Genomic DNA, 19,602 nt, shown 5'->3' with positions numbered 1-19,602 from the left:
GAGGACTATGGCAGAAGAACTCGACAGTAACTGCCCACTCCCATGAAGCATTGCGAATGATGTAAAAGAGTTGGTCTCTTTTCACTCTCAAACAACTTGTTTAAAACATGTATTGAGTTTATTTATGAAGACACGACTGTTCCAAATGTATGGGTTCTGTAATATTTTTGAGAGAAGTCTGACACTAAGACTGCATCTATTTTATTAAAAATACAGCAATATTGTGAAATATTATTATTATACTTTATGTTTTAAAATATATTCATTTTGAAAACAGTTATTTATTCCTGTGATCAAAGCTGAATCAGCATCACATGATCCTTCAGAAATCATTCTATAATGATGATTTGCTGCTCAAGAAACATTTCAGATTATTATCAACTTGGTAGTGCGCATGCCCCGAACGTGTCTTTCCATGTTCACAGCCAAAGGATTATACTTATCAATTGGGATGCACCGATATGAACATTTTGGCCGATAACCGATAATTCTTTGTATTTGAAAGCCGATAACTGATATATCGGCCGATAAATCTAAATCCAATTTTTATATAATTTTTGAAAGCCTGATTGCAAAAACAAAAGTCTCACAATTAAAATGTTCTCATTATAATTTCATGTAGCTGATATGACAGCACATTTTGCAATTAACTGTATTTTCTTTTTTGATTCTAATCATATTTCAAGCAATTAAGATCAATCATGTGCGCATCTTAAGTGTTTCAGGTGTCAACTGTTGAAGGAATTAATTCAATATTTATCAGCTTTAATATATATCAGCCAAATTTTTTTAACATAAAAATGAGCAAATATCGGCCGATACCGATATGGTGGCCGATATATCGTGCACCCCTTTTGCCTTAATGTGGCCTTGATGAAACTTCTTTAGAGAGAATCTTACTGACCCCAAACTTTTGAAATGAAGTGTATATGAATATTTTTGATTTGATTACTTGTGCTTCATGTAGATAACTCCCTCATAAAGATAAGTGCACATTAAAAGCTTATAAAAATGGATGGGAAAAATACTTTTTGAGCTATTTTTATAATAATATAATATTCATTTTTTGTAATAAAAATGAAATAGATGTTTCTAAGCCTATTGTACCGTTTTCTTATGATACATTTCAATATTATATACATTTGTTTATAATATAGAATCCTTTTGACTCCTTCATCCTCTGCCGTCTTGACTTTTGAGTTCACCACAGAATCATCTGCAAAAAATACATGTGATGCTGCCTTAACTTTTTGCTAATAATTGGTAGATGAGACAGCATAATTTGCTGCCCATTATCTGGATCTGACTCGTGTGTGTGTGTGGCCTTGTGAAAAAATGTTGGTCCTCTTGAGAAAAACTGTTTATAAATCATACTAAGTGTTTTTTGCCGATGTAAAAATGCCGAACGTTTTTGTGAAATGGGTAGGGAGTAGTGTAAGGAGAATATACAGTTTGTAGTACAGTATAAAAATCATTACTTTTATGTGTGCATCTGATTTGGTTTGTGCTCAAGCTATTGCATCTCTTACAGTTTCTTAGCCGTTCAGCCTGTTGTTTGTGGTGGCGTTTAGCTCTTGTGATGAATAACCGGAGTGGGACTCTTAAAGGCCTGTGGGTGAAGGGAGATTTGGTGTCCCGGCTTTTATAACCTTCTGTTTACGGGCTCTTTAATGGCAGTCTTAGTTTTATGGCGGTTCCCCCTTCCAAAATGTCCCTCTTGTGCTGTATAGATGGTATTAAACCTCAGTGTGTGAAGATGCTTGCCTTCTCTCAGGATGGTTTCCCCGGTGACGTTTGGTTCCCTTCACCTCGCTGCCAAACGCAGCCTCTTTCTTTTCCTCGCTGGGTTTTTCCAACATGCTTATTCTTTATTCAGAACAGATTTGTCACTTTCCCTTTTCTCGCAAACCTCACCACCCACCACACAATCACACTTTTTCACAAACCTGCCTCTTGAAACTTTCTGCCCATTCATTAGTCCCTTTTAGAGAGGAGGTTTTTTGTTCTAAGTAGCTTTTCTTCAAATCATTTCCAGGTAAACAACGTGGATTTCGCAAACATCATCCGTGAGGAGGCAGTGCTGTTTCTTCTGGACCTGCCCAAAGGAGAAGAGGTCACCATCTTAGCCCAGAAAAAGAAAGATGGTGAGGATGCAATCTGTCAGCTCTTGGTATACGGGAGTTGATTTCATCCATCAGGAATTAATTAGACTTAATATTTGACTTTTGTTACAGCAATGCCTAAATAGCTTTTTGGTTTTAAGTAGCCAATAGATGACGAGCATGTTAATGTGTTTTCATTTACAAAATAATTAAACCAATAATATCATAACCTAGCTTGATTACATCCAATCAATTCTTTATGGGCTAATTGCCTAAATGTGGAGATGCTGCTCACTGCAGAGCCGTGGGAGAAGAGCCCTTCTCTGATTGGCATTTTAAAACATTTTTTATGTCATTTATCGTCCAGAGAGGTGGAGCTGGATGTTGTTTGGCTCTGCAGTGAGCACCACTTGTAAATGTGTGAAAATGACCAGTCAGCACCAGTGTTGGTCAAGTTACTTGGAAATAGTAATTAGTTACTGATTGCTGATTACTTCTCCAAGAAAGTAATCCAATTACTTTACTGATTACTTATTTTCAAAAGTAATTAGTTACTTTACTAGTTACTTTACTTAGTTACTTTTCAAAAACATGATGCACAACCTGAATACGCTAAAGCATAGACCTTTCAGTCTAATTCTATTCTTTCTGCATATTCCATCATCTAAAATGTAATCAAATTAAAAATTATCTGTGCTTTATTTTTTTCAATATTTTAACTTTATGCACATTGCATCAAGCAAAAATTCAATTAAATGACTAGAAGAAAATTGTTGAACATTTAAACCTATTTTCTGCACATTCCACCATATTTTAATGAAATAAAGAAGCATATAAAATAAATATATTCTGTAAAATCCTTCGTTTGAATAGATGTAAAAATACAGCAATAAAATCATGAAAGTCGCTCCTGACTATATTACAAATTATTAACACTTACGTCTTTTAACAGTAGTGCAGAGAGGATTAAAAATAAGTTGACGAAAACAGAAAATGCTGTTGCATGCTATATTTTGGCTTCAAGTTTTTTTGTTTTGTTTTTGCTCTCTGCATAGTACGCAAGCTACGCAAGTTTCTCTCTTGCTCTCCTCGTCCTTCTCTCATGCGCGCTTGCTCTAGATTCCGGGAGATTTTAACTAATTTGCGGTATAACTAGTCAATCACAAATGTGGCTCAACGGTTAGATTTATAGATAAACTCGTCTTTCAGGCATTTGACCGACGGGATTGACACTTCAGCGCGAGAAATCGGGAGTGTGGCGTGTGAGCTTGTGTGAGATTTGGCAGCTCTGCTGCTCTCTCCCACGCTCTAGTCGTCTCTCACTGACGTCGCGGCGCTCATACATCATTTTTATTCACGCACGACTCATGTCACGAGACTAAACAAAATCACGGTTAACTAACGCAGTAACGCAGGCTGTTTACGGGGAAGTAACGGTAATCTAATTACTGTTTTTTCAATTGTAATCCCTTACTTTACTCGTTACTAGAAAAAAGTAATTGGATTACAGTAACGCGTTACTTCTAACGCGTTACTGCCCATCAGTGGTCAGCACTATGGAAAGATAGTAGGTTAATTGGTTATCTTTTTCAATATCATTTTTTTTAACTAGTTAACACTATTCTAAGTGTCTAAGTTTCTAAGTTAACTGACAACACCAAGTAAAATAAAATTTTAATTGGACTATTTTGGTTTTGGTAATACTATGTCCAAGGGCAAAAAGATTCTGTGGAGGGATGGGAACCTTTATAACCTACACTCTTAGAAGAAAAGGTTCTATATAGAACCATAAAAGGTTCTATCAGCGCTACGTATTTGGAACCCCTAAAAGGGTTCCTCTGGGTTCTATATAGAACCCTGGGGTTCCATACTTGGCCAATAGAACCTTTTACCATAAAAATGGTTCTATATAGAACCATTTTGGAGTTCCATATATGAAGCGGGGGATGGAACCCTTTCTGGTTCTAAATAGAACCATTTCTTCTAAAAGTGTACTCAGGCTACTCTGGTTCTTGAAGGAATTTTGGGACCTTGTTAGATTGGCCAGCAAAGCCACCATAAACGGGTTCAAGTTTTTTAGCAGGACTGCTAAATAAAAATAATAATAATAAACATTTCATTGCTTCCCAGTGTACCGGCGCATTGTAGAGTCCGACGTTGGTGACTCGTTCTACATCAGGACCCATTTTGAGTATGAGAAGGAGTCGCCCTACGGCCTGAGCTTCAACAAGGGTGAGGTCTTTAGAGTGGTTGACACCCTTTACAATGGCAAACTGGGCTCCTGGCTCGCCATCCGCATCGGCAAGAACCACCAAGAGGTGGAGCGGGGCATCATCCCCAACAAGAATAGGTACTGAAACCATTTGTATTAGTTGGCATGCAGTCATGCTTGTTTGAAGTGTTGTCATTCAAGTTTGGACTGATGTTTTGTGTCCTGCAGGGCTGAGCAGCTATCGAGTGTCCAGTACACTCTCCCAAAGACTCCAGGAGGGGATCGGGCCGACTTCTGGAGGTTCAGAGGCCTCCGTAGCTCCAAACGAAACCTGAGGAAGAGCAGAGAGGACCTTTCCGCTCAGCCCGTCCAAACAAAGTTCCCTGCTTATGAAAGAGTGGTGCTTCGAGAAGGTACGGCACCTGCTCTTATCGCCGCCTATTAGTTGCTTTAATTATTTGTGGTTTGGACATCTATTGTTTTTAAAGGGATACTCCACTTTTTAACTCAAAACTCAACTGTTTAACTTTGGGGGAGTTGTAAAATGAGCCTATTTCCAAAAAAAGTGGAGTATCCCTTTAAGCTTTGCTAATCAGTTTCAGTTAATCTGTTGATGTTTGCAGGAAGTAATCTGATAGATTTACATTGAAGGACAGCAGTGTTGTATAAATCTAGTTAACCTGTTATTTCTCCTGCATAAAAGCTGGTTTCTTGAGGCCAGTGGTCATTTTCGGGCCTATTGCGGATGTCGCAAGAGAGAAACTGTCGAGAGAGGAGGCTGACCTCTTTGAACTTGCGAGTGAGTTTTGTGTACTTCGATTTTATGTCATTTTTTTCTTTAATATTTAGAAGGTGAATCTGTATAAACCCGTCTTCATCTTCTCCTCTCAGAGAGTGAACCCAGAGACGCGGGGACAGACCAGCGCAGCTCTGGAATCATCCGTCTCCATACCATTAAACAGATCATTGACCGAGTAAGTATGGAATAATTTAGTTAACTGCCATCCCGCTTTCCTTCTGCTCAGCTCGCGAGCAAAGACAGCTGGTGCTTCATGATGATGTTTGCATTGCTAGGATAAGCATGCTGTGCTGGACATCACACCTAACGCGGTGGATCGTCTGAACTACGCTCAGTGGTACCCCATCGTGGTGTTCCTGAATCCAGACAGCAAGCAGGGTGTCAAGAACATGAGGACCAGGCTCTGTTCCGAGTCCAGGAAGAGCGCCAGGAAGCTGTACGAGCGCGCTCTCAAACTGAGAAAGAACAACCATCATCTCTTCACCAGTGAGTAGACCAAAATAACGTCATGTCATTGCAAAATTACGACTTTCTTTAGTCCGTGGAACAGGAGAAATTATCCATACAATGATATGGTCGTTAAATGGAAAATTTCTCCTTTTGTGTTCCACGGACTAAAGGGAGTAAATGGACTTGAATTAAGGACTGGGAATTGTGCAAGCTTAAAATAGGTTTCAAAAAGGTCCATAGACATAGTCTAAAGTAGCTTTGTGTGTGGAACAGACTGAAATTTAAGTCATAGCAGGTCACCACTTTTAATTTTTAATGGTTTGGCACTAGTTGTTGTTAGTTATTAGCACAATCCTGTGGTTCGTTTACTGAATTAATTGTGACTCTGCTTCCTTTTAGCCACCATCAACTTGAACAACATGAACGACGGGTGGTACGGCGCTTTGAAAGAGACCATCCAGCAGCAACAGAACCAGTTGGTTTGGGTCTCAGAGGGCAAGGTAAGTTTCTTTACAGTTCTGTCTCCTAATATCCAGACATGTTGCTGCTTTGTCTGCTCTGAATGGTCAGTTGTGGTCATTCTGTGGTAAAATATTTTTCTATAGTTACACTGTGTAATTGAATAAATAATAATTATATAACTAAATTTTAAATATTGGTCAACCTATACATCAACAACCTCAATATATCAGCCAAGATTTACCTTTTTTTTTTTTTTTAACGATCAGCATTAGCCTTTTAAGTTTTCTGTTTGGTTATAATATGTGTTAGAAGCAGAACTTCTAATCATAAAATAAAAAATAATACATATATAAGTGTAATTGTAAATATTGGTCAACCTATACATTAACAAGGCCGGTTTCCATTTAATTATCAGCCTTTACGTTTTTCTGTTTGGCTGAAAAAGGTCAGAATGGGGACTTTTATTTTGACAGCACTAAAACCACCAACATCTGATTACATTTTTATTGGATAACAATTTGAATTTAATGCATATTAATATAAATATCAGCCGATATGTATCTGATATGAAAAAAGAAAAAAAAAAGTCTAAAATCGGCCAATATCTGATGGTACAAATATATTGTGGAACCCTAAAATAATAAAAAAATATTTCATGTCTGTTCATTTATTTATTTATTTGGTAAGTAGCTGTATAATAATTGAATATAGTGAAAGAAAAAAAAGCTCCGGAGCTTGGATTAGTCCTGCTTTTGCACAGTTTAGTCCAAGGCTTTTGATTTGCATTGGTTTCCACTCTCACCCATCCCATCATTTAATTTCCACTGCTGCGGGTCATCAAACTCATCCTAACCATCCCTCCCTCCCCCTCTCGGCCTGCAGGCAGATGGTGCTCCTGACGATGACCTTGATATTCACGACGACCGCCTCTCCTACCTCTCGGCACCGGGCAGCGAGTACAGCATGTACAGCACTGACAGCCGCCACACTTCCGACTACGAAGACACCGATACAGAGGGCGGCGCCTACACCGACCAGGAGCTGGATGAGACTATGAACGATGAGGTCGGCCTGCCCAGCGAGCCAGCCATCACACGCTCATCCGAACCTGTCCGAGAGGACCCGCCGGTCATCCAGGACGCAGCCGGGTACCCGAGCTACCAGCATGCTGTGCCGCAACCAGAGCCGGTCAACCGCATTGACCCGGCTGGGTTTAAAATGGCAGCGCCTCAGCAGGTACGGAATAGATGTATCATTATGTGTGTGTTTGTTACTTAGTTCATTTTAAGAGGGACTTCTCTAAGTTTTAGCATAATATTGGTCATTTCTGCTATGCAGTGCTTTTTGAACTCACTTTTATAAAAGGAATACACTTGTGTTGTAATTTAATGAAGTATTACTAGAAAAGATACTCAGGAATTAATGGGGAAAAAAATTTAATATAAATTGATTTTCTTGTCACACACTGACAAGAAAATGAACAGGATGGAAACTTTCAGGATCTAAATTCAGCTTAGTGAAAAAATGGTGCTTTTCCACTACACAGTACCAGCTCGACTCGACTTGGCTCGTCTTTGTTTGGTTTTCCACTGTGTAAAAGTTGTACCTGTACCTGCTTTCGGGTATTTTTTTTTTTTATCACCTCCGGCGAGGTTCTGAGCGAGCTATGGCGATACTAAAATGTGACGTGAAAACAATCCCGACTGCTGATTGGTCAGAGAGAATCATCACCATTCACTGCGTCATCATTGGACGTGCCAGATGGAGTATCCAGAATAACCCTGCCATTTTTAAATAGTTTGGCCAGAGACCGTTACTAAACTTACTACTATTATTATTATGGCAACTCGGAAGAATAAAACCGAGTCGAGTCGAGCCGAAAGTTAGCTTGCTGAAAGGGTGTCAGCTTAGTTGTTTTATTTTATTTAAATCATTATTGGTTTACCTTCAATAGGGGTGCTAGTTTGCTAAATAGCTAGCCTGTTGGCTTGCTAAATTTGTATTTATTTAGCTTATGTAAGCTAAATATCTGTTTTTTTTTGGTTGAAATTTTGAATTATAACTAATTTCTATGATTGTAAGTCAGACAAACCAATTAATAACACAAAACATCACAGAATTACATAAAATCATTTGTTAATGCTTTCTGATTTTTTTTTTGCTGATGTCACTTCTGGAGGATAATATTATTAAGGAACTGTTGAAAGAATCAAGTAAAGTTAGTCTTTAGGGCTTTGTTAGTCATTAGGATCTACAGAGAGAACTGAGATTGAGGACAGTGAAGGGTTTTTAAATTGATTGGCAATTATATATGACTGAGTTCAATATAAAAACTTGATCAGAATGTGAAAATGCACTGCATAGGAGAAAAGCCCAAAACCCAATTACCTTCCTTTGGGACATTATCTAAAATGTAAACCTTCATTTTCTGCCAAATAATATGTTAAACTGCATAACCAGCAGGACTGGACCACTACCTATATTTCTGCTTCCTGTAAAGCTAAAGAGACTTTTTCATTGTGATACACACTTCATGTGAGCTAGTTTGATGGTCGTAGCTGGTGCTGTTGGCGGCGTGTGTCTGTAACCTCTTTGCCCCGTACTCCACAGCAAGCCGAGGCTCAGGCCTCTCCGCCCCCTCCCTCTGCAGTGGCAGCAGCGCCCCCTGCTGTCGAACCCTCCACACCACTAGCGGGTACGAACCCAGAGGAGCCGCCTGGCACCCCTCAGGCCGACTCCCTTAACAGCCCCGTCCCCGTTCCCGACCCCCAGCCCGAACCTGAGCTCGCTCAGCCCCCAACACACGACCCCCACCAGTTGCTTCCTCCTGGCCCAGATCCAAAGGTACCAGCACGACCGGAAGCTGGACCCGCTCCCGGCCCGTTTCGGCCCGGTTCAGCCCAGCTCTCTCTTTTTCAACCTTGCCTGTGTCTATCACTCTTTTCTTTGACTCCTCCCACTCCACTGTCTGCATGAATGCTCCGCCCACCCCACGCGTGTGCTGCGTGTGTTCCTCTGACACTACGCCAGAGACTGTGTAACTGGTACACATGCACCACAGGAGGACGAGGGCCCGTTGCATAAGTCCTCCCACGGTGCCTCGCACTTCCTCTTGCATGGCTCCTAATTTATGATGTTTCTTGCAGCTTGTTCCGTCTGTAGTAGGGCTGGGCGATATATTGAATATTCATGTTATGTTTGTGAAGGCAATTTAAAACAAAGCGATTTTGTGAATGTGTGCCGATTAATTTCTAATGCGCTTTTTATACGTTCCCCGAAGCTCGTTTTTAAGGCGTGTTCACATTAGCGAAATAGTTTGTCGATAGTGGGAAAAAAAAGTTTGTCAATAGTGTATTGATGTCTAGTGTATGAAATCGTCTGGATTTCACCAGCAAAAATGCGCGAAACAATGATAAATGTGACCACTTTTTTACACTAGTTTTCGTCCTTGTCTTGCGACCCATGAGTGTTTTTACACTGTCTTTGAATTATGTGTAACTAGCAAAACACCCTTAAAGTTTCAAGATATTTAGGTTTTAGTTAAGTAATGAAGTTTTAGTTTTTTTTTAAATTTGAATTATTTCCTTTATCTGTACAAACTGTCCTCTAATAGAAGTCAATAGGCTTTATGCCGTGCGTCACGTGACCAAACCGGAAAACGGGTCTCATCGCATCCGCTTGTCAGAGAAAGTGTTAACGGCCGTAAGAACTGACTAGGATATCTATGGATATTTAAGGTAATCAGCTAACCTACCTAGTTCACTTTGTTATTGGCGTTTTATTACATTTAAATATCTAAACGTTACTGTGAAGAATAAAAAATATAAAACGTTTAAATATCAATCTGCACATGTGAGGGATATTGGTTATGCTAATCTTTGTTCGCTCCTTTTAAGTTATCTTGAGTAAAACCGCAAAAAATTTCACGAAGCACATACAAAAGACCTGGACCGGAAGCGATGCGACCTGTTTTACAGAGAATGCGGAAGTAAGTTGTGCATAAAGCCTATTCATATCCGTGTTTCGTTGATTCTTTTGTGTTATCGCTAATAATCTGCGTTCACGCCATTACCGTAAATTACTGTATTCTGCAGCGTTCGGGAATCTCACAGAAAATTTCGAGTTGTAAGAAGTTCTACGAGGATTGAAAGCTTGTAATAGTCAGAAGCTTGTAAATACGGTAATTCTGACATGGCGTGAACGCACCTAAAGGTTTGAGTAATATTTTATCATATTAAAATGCATATTTAATGCTTTATATATCTTCATTTTGTTTATTTAGTAAAAAAAATCAATCAATTTTTCAGAAAAACTTTTCTTTTTTTTACACTGCATTTTAGTTAATTTAGTTAAGCACATTAATCACTTTGAAGGCACTTTGTGGTTTAATTCAAACGTGCTTCCTCTGTTTCAGAGCAAACACCTAAATGTTACAATATTTAATGGAGTCAAACGACTGGAAACAAGTTAGTTTATTTGTATGGAGCTATATCGCCTGGCCCTAATCTGTAGTGATAGCCGTAACTGTAGCGTTTGGCTTTGACCTGAATCACACTTGTACGGACGGCCGTAGATGCACTTGTAGACGTGTCACGAAATTGCAAACGGACCTTTCCCTGATTTGCAAGAATGGAATTCTGTAGTTGCATGTTCATTTAACCTGCAGACAGTACTTACAGCAATGTAAAAGGAAAACAACTGGACTAATTCTGCATAATGTCTTCATAACCAGTGTTTCTTTTCATAGATGAAGACGTTATGTAAGAGCTTTTGTGATTTTCACTGTTAAAATGGGAGGTGTTGGACCTTTTACAGCTCTACTGTCTTCAGGCTATACTTTGACACTTGAGAAGGAGCCTTTCAACACATAAGGCATCTTTATGGCTCCACTTGGACATATTGTAGATTTTAGTAAAGTAGTGTTACCAAGTAGAGGTTTGAAGGGCTTCTTGTCAAACTGTAGAAACGTAGAGCTGGGTAATAAACTGATAAGATGCTTGTTTTATTGCATAAGGAAATAATCTGATTGTTTTTTGGTTTTTTTTGTCTTGGTTTTTTTTTTCTGATCAGGAGTGATGTGAATTTGAGTGCTTGCAAGGCACCACTGTTTATACTTATGAAGCATTCATATAGTATTTATATAAAATGAATTAACTTAATACTCACATATTTAATTTAAAAATCTTAATATTTCTAGTGTAACCATACCCCCCCATTTATTTTTTCTGTTGAGAAATAAAGTATTTATAGCCGCTTTTACACTCCAAAAATGGCTTTGCCGTGTGTTGATTTCTTGCGCTTACCTAAATCTGTTTTACTACCTTGCAAGCACTTGTATTTCCATAAGGAAATGCTAATCTAGTATTTTTATAGTTCATTGGAGTTCATTTTAAAACCTTTGCTTGTTTTTCACCCTTAAAAATATTCTAATCTTAGACTGAATTTCCTCCTAATGACTGAGGTTCTGTTTGCACTAAATTCTCATATCCATTTCTAGCAAGCAGTTTCTGACGGTTGACATTTAATCCCTCACAGATGTACAAAAAGGATCTGTACAGCATAGATGAGCCGGTGCGAGTGAACCACGGTGTGAAGCCTCCCCCTCCCCAGCAGCAGCCTTTAGGCCCCCCCACCTCGCTATCCTACAGCCACCAGCCCGTCTACCAGGACCAACAGCCATACCGCCAGTACGACCACCCGCCTTATGGCTATGACGGTGGCGGCTACGCACAACCAAAGCCTCACAATTACGACCCGCACCTGCACTACGACAACCGCGTGCCTCACTACAATGAGCAGTGGCCCCCTTACGACCAGCAGACTTCACCCCAGCCGCCACCTGCGCCCTGCTACCCTCAGGGCCACCAGCCGCCGCCTGCACCTCTGGGGTACGAACCCCGCTCTCCGTACGAGGACGGCCCCACCCGGGATTTCAGCCCCCCTCAGTCCCAGTATGATGGCATGCCCCAAATGAGCTACGATAACCGGCCACGGCACTCGAAACCTGCGCCGGTGCGCTACGAAGAGCCTCCGCCCCCTCCCGCCTCCTACGAGGCCCGCTCACCTTTCGAGCCCGAGCCTCATGGTTTCCCTGGCAATGCGCACCGCTCCCCTGATCCACCGAAACAGTATTATGGTGACTCTGCAATGAGACCCTCGTACAACCCTGGCCTTCCGAATCGAGCGTATAAAGCGCCCCAGCACGAGCCTGCGATGAACTCGGAACCTCCCGCTCCGCCTCCCAAACCCGAGGCCGTCTTGTCTCCAGGGGAACCGCCTCACCCGGCAGCTTCCAAAGCATTGCCGCCTCCACCCAGGGACAGGGATGACGACGATGACGACCCTGCCATGAAGCCCCAGTCTGTGCTCAACAGGGTCAAAATGTTCGAGAACAAGCGCTCCGTGTCTGTAGACCGAGCCAAGGAAACGGCGGATGTAGCTGGAATTCGGGTACGTTTCTGTCCTCTTGTTTTTGAACCTAGAAATTTCCATTCAGCACTTTAGATAACAATTTATTATGTTTATTTGCCACATGCATAACACAGCAGCCACACCTTAATATTGTGGTGATGACTCTTATACTTTTTCGGATATTGTCTTTGTTTGCTGTCTGCTGTTTTTGAATGTAAAAGGTCTGCAGGTTTCAAACATCCAAGTGCAGATAAATTATGTATCCCAAAAGAAAGAACCAATTCTGAACTGCCTAAAACGAGCCGTCAATAAATTCAGTTTTACTTCCTGATTGACTTAAAAAAAAAAAATGTTTGCATAATGCCAGCCTATGGCCTTCATGGTCTACCCGTGAACGTGTACTTTGATCCGCCCTCTAATTGATACGGTAAAAACGACACCATTGTTGCTGTTCGTAATAATTTGTGTCAAGCGCGAAGGAAGCCTCCAGAAGTTCAGATGGGCGTTTCGTTTCCAACATGTCCTGTAAGTGTTTGGTCAATGACCCAGTTTGTTGCGAGTCGTCTACTCTGCTCTGATTGGTCAGCTAGGCCTGTTTGTTGTGAGTGATCCATCAGAGCAGAGTAGACCACTCGCAACAAACTTGGCCATCTGACCAATCAGAGCAGAGTAGACCAATCACAATAGATGGCCAGCTGACCAATCAGAGCAGAGTAGACCAATCACAATAGATGGCCAGCTGACCAATCAGAGCAGAGTAGACCAATCACAATAGATGGCCAGCTGACCAATCAGAGCAGAGTAGACCGATCACAACAAACTGGGCCATCTGACCAATCAGAGCAGAGTAGACCAATCACAACAGACTGGGCCATCTGACCAATCAGAGCAGAGTAGACCAATCACAACAGACTGGGCCATCTGACCAATCAGAGCAGAGTAGACCAATCACAATAGATGGCCAGCTGACCAATCAGAGCATAGTAGACCAATCACAACAAACTGGGCCATCTGACCAATCAGAGCAGAGTAGACCAATCACAATAGACTGGGCCATCTCGACCAATCACAGCAGAGTAGGCTCTCAGAAAGGAGGGGTTTTAAAGACTGAATTCTTTATCGAACCATTTCAGACACTGAGAAAAGAGCTGATGCTGCAATGTATTTTATGAGAAACGCATGTAAACCTATTGAAGGAGACCTCTAAAAGAAAGCTAGTGACCTTTAAAATAGCATAATTGGGGAGCTTTAAGAATGTAGTTTGTGAATGACATTGTGTTGATAGAATGGATGTATTTTCTTCTTCAGCCCACAGATCTCCCAAAACCTATGAGCACCCCTGGTCCTGTGCTCAAAGCCAACTCTCTCAGCAACCTAGAGCAGGAGAAGCCCTCTTACAGGTACAGACACATTACACTACCAGTCTGAAGCTTGGCTTCGGGAACATTTGAATGTTTTTGAAAGAAGTCTCTTATGCTCACCAAGGCTGAATATATTTGATCAAAAATACAGTAAAAAGTGAAATATTATAATTTTTTATGTATATGTTTGCCTACAAACATCAACTAAGACCTTATTTAAATAAAAGCTTTCTGAATTGACCAGGAAAAGTCATGGAAATTCATTAGCTATTCATTAGCTAAGTCATGGAAAAGTTACCACATTCTTACATGAACTTGGATTGAAAATGAAAAAAAAAAATGAAAAAAAAAAATGTATATGAAAAATATATAATATAAATATATATATGAAAAAAATACACTTGTATTGTAGTGAAGTATGCAAATGTCATCATATACTGCCCTCTGCTGGTTGATCCACCATTAGATGTTACATAATATGAAGTTATGTGCTTTCCTTTTGATTATTTTCTTCTTCCCCTAGAGCTCCAGAGCCACAGAAACCCCAGACGCGTGTAGGGAACGACGTGGTCCGCTCCAACCACTATGACCCAGATGAAGATGAAGAGTACTATAGGAAGCAACTGTCGTACTTTGACCGCCGCAGCTTTGACAACAAGCCCATGAGTCAGCCCAACACTGGGGTCAATCGCTTCCACGAGCCGCCCAAAACACCTCAGCCTCAGATAGCATATCCTTTCGCCAGGTACCGTATAGTGCTACAAACACGGTTCTTACTCTTGAATGGGAGTGGTCTAGTGTATGTCATACACGCTTTCTGCTTCAGGGCGGAGTCTGTGGAGAAAGTGAGTCCCATGGACAAGAGGTACGAGCCCGTGCCGCCCGCCAACCCGTCGCCTGCTCCCTACAGCCAGCCCACACCTGCAGCTCCGCCCACAGCCCTGCCCAAACTCAGCAACATCGAGGGTGAGAACCACTCGAGAATATTCACTCTCACTAGTTCAGTTTAATTAGCCTTTTATACCCTACAGTCATCAATATTCTCAGTGTCTTTTCCATCACATCTGAAATGATGTATAGTGGTTAATCGCATTCTGTGATTTTTAATAAAATGTCCGACTAATTTTTCTTACTACGATTAATTTGAAATGTAGCATCCTAAATATTTTCATACTTAATGCATAATTTTACTAAATTAGAGAAAGACTGAAAATAATGCACTATAAAATGCTTCTGTCTGTACACATTTAAAAAAAAAAAATGTATATAAATATTTTTGGAAGTCGTAGCTAGCATTTTATGTAAAATACACCTAATAGAAACAGATAATAGTTTTGCAATTATAGCATAATTTTACAAAATGACAGAGTGACTGAAAATAATGCTTCTGTCTAGGGCTGTCAAACGATTAATCTCGATTAATCGCATCCAAAATAAAAGTTTGTGTTTACATAATATATGTGGGTGCACTGTGTATAATTATTTTATTTATATATATACACACATGCATGAAAAAAAATGATTTATATATAAAATATTGAGATATATATATATATATATGCAGTATATACATGAAAATATTTCTTAAATATATACAAGCATGTGTGTGTATTTATATATATAAAATAATTATACACAGTGCACCCAGATGTATTATGTAAACACAAACTTTTATTTTGGATGCGATTAATCGCGATTAATCATTTGACAGCCCTACTTCTGTCTGTTTGGGAAACCCAAAAAAACTATTATTATTTAATAAGAGTCATTTTTACACCAAAAATAATGATTTATTTCATATATTGTAATGGATTTTCATCATTTAATTTCAGAATTGTAGATCAAAATCAAATGATAAAATCTAAACATTTTAAAATAGAAAAAAATTTGTTATATTTATTTTCATATAACAAAAATAAAAAGATGAAGTCCATTAATAAAGATTAAAGAAAGTATCACCCTCTTACGGTATGTAGGGCCGTATTATCAATGTTGTTATATTGCCAAAATGTTAGAAATCAATACCAAAGTAATTGTGTGATTTTTGACACCCCAGCAAAAACCAGAATGCATTGTTTTAAAAGCGTGTATCATCCCTCTCTCTGAACTCCAGTGAACTCGCTGCCAGATCCTCACAGCTCCCCCAAAGCCAAACCGGACCTGTCGGCTCTCAGAGCTCCCGCCCGGGACGATCCCATCCAGACCAACTACCTGCCCCCCAAGTCTTCCATCAACGGCACGGACGCCCCTCCCAAGACGCTAGGCGTCCCCACCAGCTACAACCGCTACGTCCCCAAGCCTTACACCAGCACGGCCCGACCCTTCGAGCGCAAGTTCGAGAGCCCCAAATTCAACCACAACCTGCTTCCCAACGACACGCAGTCCAAGCCTAGCGTCAACAACAACCTGAAACCTCAAATCTCACCCCAGCCGCAGGACACCGACAGCGGGGTCGACACGTTCACGCGCACCATGGACAACAGGCCCAAGTATCAGCACAACAACATCAACGCCATTCCCAAGGCCATCCCCGTCAGGTGAGATGATGAAAGCAGTCCGGCACGTCAGCGTTTATGACCTCCGTTGAACAAACCACTCACTGTCCTCTGTTTTCTAGCCCTAGCGCGCTCGATGACGACGAAGAAGATGAAGGTCACACCGTGGTGGCCACGGCACGGGGCATCTTCAACTGTAACGGCGGGGTGTTGAGCTCCATAGAGACAGGAGTCAGCATCATTATCCCACAAGGAGCCATCCCAGATAGTGTGGAGCAGGAGATCTACTTCAAAGTGTGCAGGGACAACAGCATTCTGCCCCCTCTGGACAAAGAGAAAGGTCTGATTCATTCTGTGTACATCATCATTCTGTTTCCTCTCGAGTAATGTAGGTTTTGTTAGCTTTGTACTTTACACATTTGGGGAAAAAAAAACATATGAATAAAAAAAACCTTAAGCATTGTCTGGTAACAACATTTGCCATAGTTTCGTTGCACAAACACTGATTTTTTTTTATTTTTTTTTATCGTTACTTAGTGGAGAAAAAAGCTTTGCATACTGGAGTTATGTATGCAAACTAACCTTTTTACACAAACTCCAATGTGACTAAACATGAAGTATAAAATTGTAGCAAACAAACGTTTGGCAATTAATACTTTTCTTCTAGATTTAAGAGCTTTCTAAATTAAATAATTCTGGAAATAAAAATGTATTGTGGTTTTCACACAAATTCGAAGCAGCACAATTGTTTTGAACATTGATAAAAATAAACATTTATTGAGCATCATATTAGGATGATTTCTGAAGGGTCACGTGACCAGAGATGTATAGTAACGAAGTAGAACTACTTAAGTACTAAAATGCTATATCTGTACTCTACTAGAGTATTGTTTTTTTCTCATACTTCTACTTTTACTTCAGTAGATATTTTCGATGAATTTAATACTTTTACTTCGGTATTTTTTTTATGTTCTGCTAGTTACTCGTTACAATTATAAAAAATTTACGAATCATTCGTTGCAAGTTGGCTTTCATGCAGCCTAAATCGCTCGCCAATTTTATAGGGTAATGGTATTGATTGACACACATCAACAACTAATGCAGGGGTTGTCCTGCTATGACATTTTTTTTTTGGAAAATTTGTATCCCGCCAAAGCCCGTTTTATTGACCGCTTTCTTTAATAATTACATGACACAGTACTTGTACTTTTACTTTTAGTACTTAAAGGGTTAGTTCACCCAAAAATGAAAATTAAGTCATTAATTACTCACCCCCATGCTGTACCAACCCTGTAAGACCTTCGTTCGTCTTCGGAACACAAATGAAGATATTTTTAATTAAATTTGAGAGCTGTAGAACTACCACATTGGCTCCTAAGGGACTGCCTCTTGACGGCCCAGAAAGTCAATGAAGAAAATGTTTAAATATCCCATGTGACTACCGTGGCTCAACTATATGTTTATCAAGCGACGCGAATACTTTTTGTGCGAAAAAACAAACAAAAATAACGAGTTTATTCGACTATTTCTTTTCTTCCTTGTAGGCCAGAACGAGACTTCCTTAGATTTCCACGACGCATGCGCGAGAATTGCGATCTGAAGTGGTGTAAGCTGGTGTAAGCAGATCGCAATTCTCGCGCATGCGTCGTGGAAATCTAAGGAAGTCTCGTTCTGGCCTACAAGGAAGAAAAGAAATAGTCGAATAAACTCGTTATTTTTGTTTGTTTTTTGACTGGAGTTTTGTTTGTTTCAAGACTGGAGTAATGATGCTGAAAATTTAACATATATTAAAATGGAAAACAGTCAAATTTTAATTTGTAATAATATTTCACAATATTTTACTGTATCAAAGAAAGGCTGCCTTTGTGTTTTGTGCTCAAGCCTAAACTTTTTGAATGAGTGGCTACCGTTTGTCTACTTTTCCAGGTGAAACTCTACTCAGTCCCCTGGTGATGTGCGGCCCTCACGGTCTGAAGTTCCTGAAGCCCGTGGAACTGCGTCTACCACACTGTGCGTCTATGACCCCTGATGGTTGGTCTTTTGCTCTAAAATCCTCCGACTCCTCGTCGGGTACGCTGTCCTTTCTCTCTGTCCTTTGATGGGTCTTTTGGGATCGGGATTGAAGCCGTCTTGAAGAGGCTTATTCCTCTTTTGCTTTTGTTTCATCTTCTGGGCTCTCTGAATTAACATTTCACACAGCCATCCTGATCACAAGACGCTTTCACGTCACAATCTGTGCGCTTGCTTTGTATCGTTTATTACCAGTCTCTTCAGCTCTGATTCATTCACAATTAATCCGTGAAATATGGTTTAATGTGACTGGAACGGACGCACATCTTTTAGGAAAGAGTAATCTGTGTGGAGGAATAAAAGAATAGCTTCTGTTCTTGTGATGGTTAACATGGATATAGACGAGAAATATGGAAATGAGTATGACCCATAAATAACCAAACTGCGTGTGTACATGTGTGAACATGGCATGTCTAAATGGAGTCATTCTGGCCCGGTTTTGGCAAATATTTGGAAATGACAACCATATTTATTTCATTTGCAGAAATGATTGTGAGTCACTCCTAATCTCGCCATTGTGTGTTTCTTGTGGCTGCAAACAAGACATGTGGATGGCAACAAATTAACCTGTTTTAAATTGGGTATTTTGAGAGAATTTGATTGTTAAGGCCATTGCACACCGAGTCCGAAATTCGCATCCGAAATTTTCGCACGTTAAAAAAAAAATTCGACCTCACGTTATGTCAATCACGCTTGCACACCGCCTCCGAAACTTTCGTCCGTCATAAAATTAATCGGAATCGGGTTCGATTTTCTGCGTTTTTCGCATCCAGAGCCAGCATTTTGAGAGGTCTTTTGACAATTCAGGGCCGGAGGGAGCTCGTCCTCAAATCATTGCACATATGCGCCGTGCTTTCGGTTTCGGTTTTCAATTCGATCAAGTGTTTATGTTCTCTTCTCTATATTGGATTATGAAATTAATAAACCTCCCCTTTCAATCAGATTGAAATTTAGGATCGAATAAGGTGTGATTGAGCAGCCTATTCGATAACTAATGTATTATTTGGGCACAATATACACAATAACAGCCTAGCTGTTCTGTCTGCCCAGCGCTTCCAACGGGTGTTTGTCCGTGTGTGTGTCCATACCTGGTCCATTTCAGACTGACACACTGCCAGTCTCCGTTCAGAATCGATTGGTTCACGGAAATTGGTGGTCTTGTTTTTAATATGTGGCTCCAGGATCGCTAGCAAAGCATCAAACTGTCCCACTGACATTCTGAGGTAAATTTTGAATCGCT

At 40.3% G+C, this 19,602-nt stretch overlaps 1 protein-coding gene across 20 annotated transcripts in view; it reads left to right on the top strand.

Annotated features, from left to right (window-relative positions):
- Window positions 1-19,602, top strand: part of tjp1b (tight junction protein 1b) — a 106,277-nt gene that overhangs the window by 83,415 nt on the left and 3,260 nt on the right. For 12 of the 20 annotated variants that reach the window (XM_039647030.2, XM_039647027.2, XM_039647026.2 and 9 more), the window contains 16 exons: window positions 2,036-2,144; window positions 4,233-4,452; window positions 4,543-4,727; window positions 5,018-5,113; window positions 5,206-5,288; window positions 5,389-5,599; window positions 5,963-6,063; window positions 6,908-7,261; window positions 8,636-8,869; window positions 11,561-12,475; window positions 13,745-13,836; window positions 14,321-14,542; window positions 14,624-14,763; window positions 15,911-16,334; window positions 16,415-16,632; window positions 18,219-18,362. In XM_039647030.2, the coding sequence (XP_039502964.2) occupies window positions 2,036-2,144; window positions 4,233-4,452; window positions 4,543-4,727; window positions 5,018-5,113; window positions 5,206-5,288; window positions 5,389-5,599; window positions 5,963-6,063; window positions 6,908-7,261; window positions 8,636-8,869; window positions 11,561-12,475; window positions 13,745-13,836; window positions 14,321-14,542; window positions 14,624-14,763; window positions 15,911-16,334; window positions 16,415-16,632; window positions 18,219-18,362 (3,748 nt within the window). The remainder of the gene's footprint in view (window positions 1-2,035; window positions 2,145-4,232; window positions 4,453-4,542; window positions 4,728-5,017; window positions 5,114-5,205; window positions 5,289-5,388; window positions 5,600-5,962; window positions 6,064-6,907; window positions 7,262-8,635; window positions 8,870-11,560; window positions 12,476-13,744; window positions 13,837-14,320; window positions 14,543-14,623; window positions 14,764-15,910; window positions 16,335-16,414; window positions 16,633-18,218; window positions 18,363-19,602) is intronic. The other 8 variants (XM_039647034.2, XM_089127573.1, XM_039647024.2 and 5 more) reach the window with 4 other exon arrangements.

The sequence above is a fragment of the Pimephales promelas genome, chromosome 25, assembly GCF_988280905.1.
Source record: "Pimephales promelas chromosome 25, fPimPro1.hap1.1, whole genome shotgun sequence".
In the NCBI taxonomy this organism is placed as follows: domain Eukaryota; kingdom Metazoa; phylum Chordata; class Actinopteri; order Cypriniformes; family Leuciscidae; genus Pimephales; species Pimephales promelas.
This window is presented reverse-complemented; position numbering and strand designations above follow the sequence as displayed.